Source organism: Phyllobates terribilis, unplaced genomic scaffold, assembly GCF_046119375.1.
Source record: "Phyllobates terribilis strain yellow unplaced genomic scaffold, ASM4611937v1 Scaffold_7__3_contigs__length_470593459, whole genome shotgun sequence".
NCBI classification, from domain to species: Eukaryota; Metazoa; Chordata; class Amphibia; order Anura; family Dendrobatidae; genus Phyllobates; species Phyllobates terribilis.
The window spans coordinates 239,619,736-239,633,763 of NW_027362767.1; the positions used below are offsets into that span (position 1 = coordinate 239,619,736).

Below are 14,028 nucleotides of genomic sequence, written 5' to 3' on the forward strand. Positions count from 1 at the left end.
GTGGGGAAGGAGTGGTTTGGCACATGGTAGAGCTAGCAAGAAGTGGTCTGGCACATGGTGGATCTTGGGAAGGAGAGCTCATGAAGAAGTGGTGAAGAATATGTAGACGCTAAAGAAGAAGTGGCCTGTCACATGGTAGATCTAGGAAAAGAGTGGTCTGGCACATGGTAGAGCAAGGTAAGTAGTAGTTTGGCACAGAGTAGCAGTAGAAAAGGAGTGGTCTGGCATATGGTGGAGCTTGGGAAGGAGAGCTCAAGAAGAAGTGTTTTTTGAATATGTAGAAGCTAGGGAAGTAATGGTCTTGCACATGGAAAAGTTAGGTAGGGAGTTGTCTGGCACATTGTAGAGCTAGAGAAGCAATGGTTTGGCAATTGGTAGACCTAAGAAAGGAATTGTTTGGCATATGGTAGCACTGGAGAACGAGAGCTCGAGATTAAGTGGTCTAGCACAAATGGGAGATGGGGAAATAATGGTTTGGCACATGGTAGAGCTGAGGAAAGAGTGGTCTGGCACATGGTAGAGCTGAGGAAAGAGTGGTCTGGCACATGGTAGAACTGGAGAAGTAATGGTTTCACATATGGTAGATTTCAGGATGGAGTGGTTTGGGGAAACAGAGCTCAAGAAGAATTGGTCTGGCACATGGTAGAGTTGGGGAGATAATGGTTTGGCGTATGGTAGAGCAGACCAAGGAGTGGTCTGGCACATAGTTGAGCTAGGGAATGAATGGTATTGCACATGGAAGAGCAACTAAATGAATTGCCTGTTATACAGTAGAGTTTGGGAAAAAATACCCAAGAAGATTAGTCTGGAACCATAAAGAGCAGATGAAGGTGTGATCTAGCACACGGTAAAGCTGCAGAACGAATGAACTCACATATGGAAGACTTGGGGAAGAAGTTTTCTGGCACATGATGGTCCGGCACATGGTGTAGCTGGGGAAAGAGTGATCTGGAACATGGAAGGATTAGAGAAGGAGTGGTCCGGCACATGATAGAACTGGGGGAGAAGTGGTCAGCATGTTAAAGTGCAGGTGAAGGAGTGGTCTTGCGCACATTAAAGCTTAGGAAACAGCTCAAGATTATTATTACATTTAAAAAATTCTGTTCCCCTGAAAATGCCCGAGCATGCAACACATTCAGGCACGGAAGAGGAATACAGCTTCAGTCGACAAAGCTGTATGTAGGTGACCTGAATGTATTTCATACGCTTGAAGAACTGCTTTGATGAATAAGTGAAGTCCACGGGCAATTTACATTGGTACCCTTGTGTCTTCCATGGAAGCTTACTGCCAGTACTGCCAGATCTTTAAACTGACCCTTTAATTGTCTGCAATCTATTGCTATTTTCTTCCCAAAATAAAAAGTCTTCCTGGCTTTTGGGTTTGATATACTTGAATCAAGAGAAAGAACAGAGACATGGGAAAATGAGAGAAGTTTTATTGCATTCTGTGAAGCCTGAAATGTATTTTCTTCTCCCTTTATAGACCTAACACAATTTGCTTTTCATTCTCGAGCTAACATATTGTAGATTTCACTGTTGCAATTTTTACCTGATAACCATACCATAGTCCCACATTGATTTCCATCTAGCTGGGTACATGGGCAGCAGCTGTTAATAATGTACAATGTGCAGGGCAAATGCTGCCTGTCTGAAATCACCACCAGATGGCGCTTAACAGCTTACTTAAAGGTGTTGGGGAGAAAAAAAATATTTTCTTAATTTAATGCATGTATTTTTGATTAAAAATAATTGTTGTAATTGGGTTTTACTCCATATTTTGCACCATTTGCCTACTATACCTATTGTGTTGCACTGGCTATTGCTTGTTGCAGAAAGGGCTAAATGAGAATCCATCAGTGAGCTCATTCCTATAGTCCAGTAGGAGAATCTAACTCTTATATCTTTTACTGAGCTCCTCTCAGCTGATTTATGACCATAGACCACATCAAAGTTCAATGTGCATGGAAACAAAATGCCTGTAAAAGCAAAAAAAAGTTCACATTTTATGACAAAATCCAATTACAAAAATGATGTCCAAGGTGAGAATTTCTAACTCTTATCGGTCTTGAGTTCTTCTCAGCTGATGTCTGCCCATAGACCACATCAAAGTTCAATGTGAATGGAAACAAAGTCACTTTAAAAGCATAAAAGTGCAACATTGTGAATGAAGCCCAATTGCAAAAATGATATTTAGCCCCAAATGCATGCAATTAAGTAAAATAAAAAAGTAAGTGAACAATCACTTTAATGTATTCAGTAAGCTCTTCAGTTCCCTCTAGTGGTGGCTGCAGATGGACAGAAATTTAATGTTTACCTCTCTGGCTATGTGCCTCTAAAGCTATGTGCCTCTAAAGCTATGTGCCTCTGTGGTTATGTGCTTCTATGGCTATGTGGTTATGCAGGGTATTTGGAGCACTTCATAGGAAAAAAGGGAGCGCCAGCTTCTATAAAGAAAATAATTTAATTGAGAATTTTTCAAAATGGCGTTCAAAGTTGACTATTTTCTAAAAACATGGTGTCAGACTTGGTGCTTTGTGTTAAAGGGCTTCACCTATCCTTTCCCCACTGATCATGATCTCTATCCAGTGAAAAGGTCTCATAGGGACCCCTTCCGTAGCGACAATAGGGACCACATATAGTGGTCTACGTTGAGTGGATCTCCAACAGTTGCAAAACTACAACTTCTGTAGCATGCTGGGACTTGTACTTTTTGCATTTGCTGGAATCCCAGGTTGGTGACCAATGCCTTATAGAATTACATGGCTGAAGTAGGTCCTTTTAGCACAAAGCAGGGGTATGACGTGGAAGTTGTATTTTAATAACAGCCCTGTGCCCATTGGTGATTGCCTATAGTTTTTGATTGTAATACTATGGTTCCATATACTCAACGAGGCATCTGCGCATTGGGTTTCTGTTTTTTGTTGAACTACAACTTTGCGGAGATATGTAGCCCAGCAGAATCTGAAGAACCGTCGCTTGCAGATCCATGTGATAGGGTAAAACTTGCAACAGAACTGAGTGTGCTGCCATATTCTGTCTCTCTGCCCCTTATTAACCTGGTTTGTTGTCCTCTCTGACTTACCTGCCACCCCTCTTTTCCTTATGCTCCTTTCCTTTCTCCCGTCCCCTTAACACCCCCTACCTCCTCCACCAGGTCTGGTGATGTCGGCAATTACAGTTATCATCTTGGTGCTCTACTTTGTGATTGAAACCTTTGTGGTGGAGGGCAAAGTGTGGCTAGCGGAGTGTACCCCTGTCTACGTGCAATACTTTGTCAAATTCTTCATCATTGGAGTTACTGTCCTAGTGGTGGCTGTGCCAGAAGGCCTGCCCCTAGCCGTTACCATCTCTCTAGCCTATTCTGTCAAGGTAAGCAGTAGCGGCTTTGGAAACTTTACACATCTCCCCAAAGAGATGTTATTAATGTTGCAAGAAAGGACCATATACAGTAGCATGTATGTATACAACTATGGTAAAATAAGAGACCACTGAACAGTTTTCTATTGGAAAGACTGGTGGAAAGCATGCCAAGACGAATGAAAGCTGTGATTAAAAATCATGATTAGTCCACCAAATATTGCCAAATATTGATTTCACAGTTCAAAACATGAGTAATTTGAGATCTGAAAGCACTGTTTCTTTTTAGTATTTTGACAATTTATTATTTGCTGCAAATAAATACAAAATTTTTAGCTTTGAATTTCGGAGACATGTTGTCAGTAGTTTATAGACTAAAACAACAATGTACATTTTACTCAAAAATATACCTAGAAAGAGAAAAATCAGAGAAAATGAAAATTTTGCAGCGGTCTCTTAATTTTTGCCAGAGCTGTATATGTATTGTGTCAGACATATAGTGATATGCAACCAACACTGTCTACCCTTATAGGATTTTTTTATTGTTACCAATGCATATAAAATAAAAAAAGGAATGACCTTTCCAAATAGTTTAGTCTTCTAATGTTTTGTGTATACAGTTCCAGTGCAGACTTATGCATCTCCATAGTAACATAGTAATTGTCACCTACAGCACAGATGTCAAACCTTGACCCATGGGCCAAATCTGGCCCACAAGGTGGTTTTATTTGACCCACAACACTAGAACTGCCTCCACTATGTGGGACAAATTATACTGTATGGAGAACTATGTGGTCCCATTATACTGTATGGAGGACTATGTGGGGCCATTATACTGTACGGAGGACTATGTTGGGCCCATTATACTGTATGGAGAACTATGTGGGGCCCATTATACTGTATGGAGAACTATGTGGGGCCCATTATACTGTATGGAGAACTATGTGGGGCCCATTATACTGTATGGAGGACTATGTGGGACACATTATACTGTATGGAAGAATATGTGGGGCCATTATACTGTATGAAGGACTATGTGGGGCCATTATACTATATGAAGGACTATGTGGGGCCATAATACTGTATGGATGACAATGTGGGGTCATTATACTGTATGAAGGACTATGTGGGGCCCATTACACTGTATGGAGGACTATGTGGGGCCATTATACTGTATGGAGGACTATGTGGGGCCCATTATACAGTATGGAGGACTATGTGGGGCCATTATACTGTATAGAGGACTATGTGGGGCCCATTATACTGCATGGAAGATTATGTGGGGACATTATACTGTATGGAGAACTATGTGGGGCCATTATACTGTATGGAGAACTATGTGGGACCATTATTCTGTATGGAGAACTATGTGGGGCCATTATACTGTATGGAGGACTATGTGGGGCCATTATACTGTATGGAGGACTATGTGGGGCCATTATACTATATGGACGACTTTGCGGGGCCATTATTCTGTATGGAGGACTATGTGGGGCCATTATACTGTATGGAGGACTATGTGGGGCCATTATACTGTATGGAGAACTATGTGGGGCCATTATACTGTATGGAGAACTATGCGGGGCCATTATTCTGTATGGAGGACTATGTGGGGCCATTATACTGTATGGAGGATTATGTGGGGCCCATTATACTGTAAGGAGAACTAAGTAGGGCCATTATACTGTATGGAGGACTATGTGGGGCCATTATACTATATGGAGGACTATGTGGGCCCATTATACTGTATGGAGGACTATGTGGGGCAATTATACTGTATGGAGGACTATGTGGGGCCATTATACTGTATGGAGGACTATGTGGGCCCATTATACTATATGGAGGACTATGTGGGCCCATTATGCTATATGGAGGACTATGTGGGCCCATTATACTGTATGGAGGTCTATGTGGGGCCCATTATACTGTATGGAGGACTATGTGGGGCCATTATACTGTATGGAGGACTATGTGGGGCCATTATACTATATGGAGGACTATGTGGGGCCATTATACTATATGGAGGACTATATGGGCCCATTATACTGTATGGAGGACTATGTGGGGCCCATTATACTGTATGGAGGACTATGTGGAGCCCATTATACTGTATGGAGGACTATGTGGAGTCCATTATACTGTATGGAGGACTATGTGGGTCCATTATACTGCATGGAGGACTATGTGGGGTCCATTATTCTGTATGGAGGACTATGGGGGGCCCATTATACTGTATGGAGGACTATGTGGGGCCCATTATACTGTATGGAGGACTATGTGGGGCCATTATTCTGTATGGTGGACTATGTGGGGCCCCTTATACTGTATGGAGGACTATGCGGGGCCCATTATAATGTATGGAGGACTATGTGGGCCCATTATACTGTATGGAGGACTATGTGGGGCCAAAAATACTGTATGGAGGACTATGTAGGGCCCATTATACTGTATAGAGGACTATGTGGGACCCATTATTCTGCATGGAGGACTATGTGGGGCCCATTATACTATATGGAGGATTATATGGGGCCATTATACTGTATAAAGGACTATGTGGGGGCCATTATACTGTATAAAGGACTATGTGGGGCCCATTATACTATATGGAGAACTATGTGAGGCCATTATACTGTATGCAGGACTATGTGGGGCCCATTATACTGTATGGAGGACTATGAGGCCATTATACTGTATGGAGCACAATGAGGGGTCCATTATTCTGTATGGAGGACTATGTTGGGCCCACTATACTGTATGGAGGACTATGTGAGGCCATTATACTGTATGGAGGACTATGTGGGGCCATTATACTGTATGGAGTACTATGTGGGGCCATTATACTGTATGGAGGACTATGTGGGACCCGTTATACTGTATGGAGGACTATATGGGGCCATTATACTGTATGGAGGACTATGTGGGGCCCATAATGCTGTATGGAGGACTATGTGGGGCCCATTATACTGTATGGAGTACTATGTGGGGCCATTTTCTGTATGGAGGACTATGCGGGGCCCATTATACTGTATGGAGGACTATGTGTGCCCATTATACTGTATGGAGGACTATGTGCGGCCCATTATACTGAATGGAGGACTATGTGGGGCCCATTATACTGTATGGAGGACTATGTGGGGCCATTATTCTGTATGGAGGACTATGTGGGGCCCATTATACTGTATGGAGGATTATGTGGGGCCCATTATACTGTATGGAGGACTATGTGGGGCACATTATACTGTATGGAGGACTATGTGGGGCACATTATACTGTATGGAGGACTATGTGGGGCCATTATACTGTATGGAGGACTATGTGGGGCCATTATTCTGTATGGAGGACTATGTGGGGCCATTATACTGTATGGAGGACTATGTGGGGCCCATTATACTGTATGAAGGACTATGTGGGGCCCATTATACTGTATGAAGGACTATGTGGGGCCATTATACTGAATGGAGGTCTCTATGGGGCCCATTATACTGTATGGAGGACTATGTGGGGCCCATTATACTGTATGAAGGACTATGTGGGGCCCATTATACTGTATGGAGGACTACAGTACAGACCAAAAGTTTGGACACACCTTCTCATTTAAAGATTTTTCTGTATTTTCATGACTTTGAAAATTGGACATTCACACTGAAGGCATCAAAACTATGAATTAACACATGTGGAATTATATACTTAACAAAAAAGTGTGAAACAACTGAAAATATGTCTTATATTCTAGGTTCTTCAAAGTAGCCACCTTTTGCTTTGATGAATGCTTTGCACACTCTTGGCATTCTCTTGTTGAGCTTCAAGAGGTAGTCACCGGAAATAGTCTTCCAACAATCTTTAAGGAGTTCCCAGAGATGCTTAGCACTTGTTGGCCCTTTTGCCTTCACTCTGCGGTCCAGCTCACCCCAAACCATCTCGATTGGGTTCAGGTCTGGTGACTGTGGAGGCCAGATCATCTGGCGTAGCACCCCATCACTCTCCTTCTTGGAGGAGGTATGTTTGGGGTCATTGTCCTGTTGAAAAATAAATGATGGTCCAACTAAACGCAAACCGGATGGAATAGCATGCCGCTGCAAGATGCTGTGGTAGCCATGCTGGTTCAGTATGCCTTCAATTTTGAATAAATCCCCCACAGTGTCACCAGGAAAGCACCCCCACACCATCACACCTCCTCCTCCATGCTTCACAGTGGGAACCAGGCATGTAGAGTCCATCCGTTCACCTTTTCTTCGTTGCACAAAGACACGGTGGTTGGAACCAAACATCTCAAATTTGGACTCATCAGACCAAAGCACAGATTTCCACTGGTCTAATGTCCATTCCTTGTGTTCTTTAGCCCAAACAAGTCTCTTCTGCTTGTTGCCTGTCCTTAGCAGTGGTTTCCTAGCAGCTATTTTACCATGAAGGCCTGCTGCACAAAGTCTCCTCTAAACAGTTGTCGTAGAGATGTGTCTGCTGCTAGAACTCTGTAAGGCATTGACCTGGTCTCTAATCTGAGCTGCTGTTAACCTGCGATTTCTGAGGCTGGTGACTCGGATAAACTTATCCTCAGAAGCAGAGGTGACTCTTGGTCTTCCTTTCCTGGGGCGGTCCTCATGTGAGCCAGTTTCTTTGTAGCGCTTGATGGTTTTTGCAACTGCACTTGGGGACACTTTCAAAGTTTTCCCAATTTTTCGCACTGACTGACCTTCATTTCTTAAAGTAATGATGGCCACTCGTTTTTCTTTACTTTGCAGCTTTTTTATTGCCATAATACAAATTCTAACAGTCTATTCAGTAGGACTATCAGCTGTGTATCCACCAGACTTCTGCACAACACAACTGATGGTCCCAACCCCATTTATAAGGCAAGAAATCCCACTTATTAAACCTGACAGGGCACACCTGTGAAGTGAAAACCATTTCCGGTGACTACCTCTTGAAGCTCATCAAGAGAATGCCAAGAGTGTGCAAAGCAGTCATTAAAGCAAAAGGTGGCTACTTTGAAGAACCTAGAATATAAGACATATTTTCAGCTGTTCCACACTTTTTTTTAAGTATATAATTCCACATGTGTTAATTCATAGTTTTGATGCCTTCAGTGTGAATGTACAATTTTCAAAGTCATGAAAATACAGAAAAATCTTTAAATGAGAAGGTGTGTCCAAACTTTTGGTCTGTACTGTATGTGGGGCCCATTATTCTGTATGGAGGACTATGTGGGGCCCATTATTCTGTATGGAGGACTATGTGGGGTACATTATACTGTATGGAGGACTTTGTGGGACACATTATACTTTACGGAGGACTATGTGGGGCCATTATACTCTATGAAGGACTATGTGGGGCCATTATACTATACAAAAGACTATGTGGGCCCATAAAACTGTATGGAGAACTATGTGGGGCCATTATACTGTATGGAGGACTATGTGGGGCCATTGTTCTGTATGGAGGACTATGTGGGGCCCATTATACTGTATGGAGGACTATATGGTGCTCATTATACTGTATGGAGGAGTATGTGGGGCCCATTTTACTGTATGGAGGACTATGTGGGGCCATTATTCTGTATGGAGGACTATGTGGGGCCATTATTCTGTATGGAGGACTATGTGGGGCTCATTATACTGTATGAAGGACCATGTGCAGCCATTATTCTGTATGGAGGACTATGTGGGGCCCATTATACTGTATGGAGGACTATATGGGGCCATTATACTGTATGGAGGACTATATGGGGCCATTATACTGCATGGAGGACTATGTGGGGCCCATTATGCTGTATGGAGGACTTTATGGGGCCATTATACTGTAAAAAGCAATATGTGGGGCCATTATTCTGTATGGAGAACTATGTGGGGCCATTATACTGTATGGAGGACTATGTGGGGCCATTGTTCTGTATGGAGGACTATGTGGGGCCATTGTTCTGTATGGAGGACTATGTGGGGCCATTGTTCTGTATGGAGGACTATGTGGGGCCATTGTTCTGTATGGAGGACTATGTGGGGCCCATTATACTGTATGGAGGACTATGTGAGGCCCATTATTTTGTATGAAGGACTATGTGGGGCCATTATACTGTATGGAGGATTATGTTGGGTCATTATACTGCATGGAAGACTATGTGGGGCCCATTATTCAGTATGGAGGACTATGTGGGGCCTATTATTCTGTCTGGAGGACTATGTGGGGCCATTATGCTGTATGGAGGACTATGTGGTGACCATTATTCTGTATGGAGGACTCTGTGGGGCCATTATACTGTATTGAGGACTATGTGGGGCCCATTATTCTGTATGGAGGACTATGTGGGGCACATTATACTGTATGGAGGACTATGTGGGGCCATTGTACTGTATGGAGGACTATGTGGGGCCCATTATTCTGTATGAAGGATTATGTGGGGCCATTATACTGTGTGGAGGACTATGAAGGGCAAATTACTCTGTATGGAGGGCTATGTGGGGCCATTATTCTGTATGGAGGACTGTGTGGGGCCATTATTCTGTATGGAGGACTATGTGGGGCCCATTATACTGTATGGAGGACTATGTGGGGCCATTATTCTGTACCACTATTCTGTATGGAGGACTATGTGGGGCCCATTATACTGTATAGAGGACTATGTGGGGCCCATTATTCTGTATGGAGGACTATGTGGAGCCCATTATACTGTATGGAGGACCATATGGGGCCATTATACTGTATAAAGAACTATGTGGAGCCCATTATACTGTATGGAGGATTATATGGGGCCATTATACTGTATAAAGAACTATGTGAGGCCATTATACTGTATGGAGGACTATGTGAGGCCATTAAACTGTATGGAGAACTATGTGGGGCCATTATTCTGGAGAGAGGATTATGTGGGGCCCATTATACTGTATGGAGGACCATGTGGGGAACATTATACTGTATGGAGGACCATGTGGGGCCCATTATACTGTATGGAGGACTATGTGGGGCCCATTATACTGTATGGAGGACTATGTGGGGCCCATTATACTGTATGGAGGACTATGTGGGGCCCATTATACTGTATGAAGGACTATGTGGGGCCCATTATACTGTATGGAGGACTATGTGGGGCCCATTATACTGTATGGAGGACTATGTGGGGCCCATTATACTGTATGGAGGACTATGTGGGGCCCATTATTCTGTATGGAGGACTATGTGGGGCACATTATACTGTATGGAGGACTATGTGGGGCCATTATACTGTATGAAGGACTTTGTGGGGCCATTATACTATACAAAAGACTATGTGGGCCCATAATACTGTATGGAGGACTATGTGGGGCCCATTATTCTGTATGGAGGACTATATGGCGCTCATTATACTGTATGGAGGAGTATGTGCAGCCATTATTCTGTATGGAGGACTATGTGGGGCCCATTATACTGTATGGAGGACTATATGGGGCCATTATACTGTATGGAGGACTATATGAGGCCATTATACTGCATGGAGGACTATGTGGGGCCCATTATACTGTATGGAGGACTTTATGGGGCCATTATACTGTAAAAATGACTATGTGGGGCCATTATTCTGTATGGAGAACTATGTGGGGCCATTATACTGTATGGAGGACTATGTGGGCCCCTGACACTGTATGAAGGACTATGTGGGGCCAAAAATACTGTATGGAGGACTATGTGGGGTCCATTATACTGTATAGAGGACTATGTGGGGCCCATTATTCTGTATGGAGGACTATGTGGGGCCCATTATACTATATAGAGGACTATATGGGGCCATTATACTGTATAAAGAACTATGTGGGGCCCATTATACTGTATGGAGAACTATGTGAGGCCATTATACTGTATGGAGGACTATGTAAGGCCATTAAACTGTATAGAGAACTATGTGGGGCCATTATACTGTATGGAGGACTATGTGGGGCCCATTATACTGTATGAAGGACTATATGGGGCCATTATATTGTATGGAGCACTATGTGGGGTCCAATATTCTGTATGGAGGACTATGTGGGGCCCATTATTCTGTATGGAAGACTATGTGGGGCCATTATACTGTATGGAGAACTATGTGGGGCCATTATTCTGTATGATGGATTATGTGGGGCCATTATACTGTATGGAGGACTATGTAGGGCAAATTATTCTGTATGGAGGACTATGTGGGGTCATTATTCTGTATGGAGCACTGTGTGGGGCCCATTATACTGTATGGAGGACTATGAGGGACCGTTATACTGCATGGAGAACTATGAGGGACCATTATACTGTATCGAGGACTAAGTGGGGCCCATTATACTGTATGGAGGACTAAGTGGGGCCCATTATTCTGTATGGAGGACTATGTGGGGCCTATTATTCTGTATGGAAGACTATGTGGGGCCATTATTCTGTATGGAGCACTGTGTGGGGCCCATTATTCTGTATGGAAGACTATGTGGGGCCATTATTCTGTATGGAGCTCTGTGTGGGGCCCATTATACTGTATGCAGGACTATGAGGGACCATTATACTGCATGGAGAACTATGAGGGATCATTATACTGCATGGAAGACTATGTGGGGCCCATTATACTGTATGGAGGACTAAGTGGGGCCCATTATTCTGTAAAGAAGACTATGTGGGGCCATTATTCTGTATGGAGGACTATGTAGGGCAAATTATTCTGTATGGAGGACTATGTAGTTCCATTATACTGTATAAGAAGAACTGTGTGGGGCCCATTATACTGTATGGAGGACTATGTGGGGCCCATTATACTGTATGGAGGACTATGTGGGGCCATTATACTGTATGGAGGACTATGTAGCGCAAATTTTTCTGTATGCAGGACTGTGTGGGGCCATTATTCTGTATGGAGCACTGTGTGGGGCCCATTATTCTGTATGGAAGATTATGTGGGGTCATTATACTCTATGGAAAACTATGTAGGGCAAATTATTCTGTATGGAGGACTGTGTGGGGCCATTATTCTGTATGGAGCACTGTGTGGGGCCCATTATTCTGTATGGAGAACTATGAGGGCCCATTATTCTGTATGGAGAACTATGAGGGACCATTATACAGCATGGAGAACTATGAGGGACCATTATACTGCATGGAAGACTATGTGGGGCCATTATTATTTTTTATGGAGGACTATGTGGGGCCATTATACTGTATGAAGGACTATGTGCAGCCATTATTCTGTATGGAGGACTATGTGGGGCCCATTATTCTGTATGGAGCACTATGTGGGGCCCATTATTCTGTATGGAGCACTATGCGGGGCCCATTATTCTGTATGGAGGATTATGTGGGGCCATTATTCTGTATAGAGGACTATGTGGGGCCATTATACTGTATGAAGGACTATGTGCAGCCATTATTCTGTATGGAGGACTATGTGGGGCCCATTATACTGTATGGAGGACTATGTGGGGCCCATTATTCTGTATGGAGCACTATGCGGGGCCCATTATTCTGTATGGAGGATTATGTGGGGCCATTATTCTGTGTAGAGGACTATGTGGGGCCATTATACTGTATGGAGGACTATGTGGGGCCATTATTCTGTTTGGAGGACTATGTGGGGCCATTATACTGTATGGAGGACTATGTGGGGCCATTATTCTGTATGGAGGACTATGTGAGGCCCATTATACTGTATGGAGAACTATGTGGGGCCATTATACTGTATGGAGGACTATGTGGGGCCATTATACTGTATGGAGGGGTATGTGGGCCCATTATATTGTATGGAGGACTATGTGAGGCCCATTATACTGTATGGAGGACTATGTGGGGCCATTATACTGTATGGAGGACTGTGTGAGGTCCATTATACTGTATGGAGAACTATGTGGGGCCATTATACTGTATGGAGGACTATGTGGTGACCATTATTCTGTATGGAGGACTATGTGGGCCCATTATACTGTGTGGAAGACTGTATGGGGCCCATTATACCGTATACTGGTTGACCCGTGACTTTGTCCAAGTTTTTAATTTTGGCCCTCTGTGTTTGAGTTTGACATCCCTGCCTTACAGCTTGCTAATCTGCCCAAGCTATGCTGGGAGTAAAGGACAGATGTGAGTTCTGCCTAGCAGCTGGAGGTCCTGTAGGAGAATTTTAATTAAAATTTTATGCAAAGTTGCTTTTAGGGGTTTCCCAGGACTTCGATATTAATTAGCTGTCCTTAGGAAAGGTCATCAATATAAGACTGATGGGGGTCCACCACCCGGCACCCCTACAGATCAGCTGTTTGCAGCTCCTACTGTGGCCAGATATACACACACAGAGCCGTAAGAGCGTGGCTCCCTACACGGTGTGGTTGACCTCACATTGGAGGTTATGGAGTAACATCCATTAGTGACTTCATATGAGTGCCGATACGAGAGTCTTCTGCCCTGCATTTTTTTAGGGGTCCTTGATGATGTTTTGGAAGTGATTCTCTTTCCATAACTTCCCAATCTCTGGGCTCAGACCACTGGGATCCCCACCAATCCGGAGAACCAGGGCTCTGAAGAGCTTCATGTGCATGGATTAGCAGTCTATCATGCTCTTCTTCACACCATTCATTCATTCTTAGGAGAGTGACGCAGACCATTATGAGTGGATGGAGTAGCAGCGCTCATGAAAGACCACCGCTCAACTCACACGCGGCTCTTCAGAACTCTTCTTCTCAGGATCGGTGGGGTTCCCAACAGTCA

The 14,028-nt window shown here is 43.7% G+C and overlaps 1 protein-coding gene across 6 annotated transcripts in view; it reads left to right on the forward strand.

Annotated features, from left to right (window-relative positions):
* The window catches only part of ATP2B3 (ATPase plasma membrane Ca2+ transporting 3), a 303,376-nt gene that overhangs the window by 244,321 nt on the left and 45,027 nt on the right, over positions 1–14,028 (forward strand). For all 6 annotated transcript variants that reach the window (XM_073639937.1, XM_073639932.1, XM_073639934.1 and 3 more), the window contains one exon: positions 3,155–3,369. In XM_073639937.1, the coding sequence (XP_073496038.1) occupies positions 3,155–3,369 (215 nt within the window). The remainder of the gene's footprint in view (positions 1–3,154; positions 3,370–14,028) is intronic.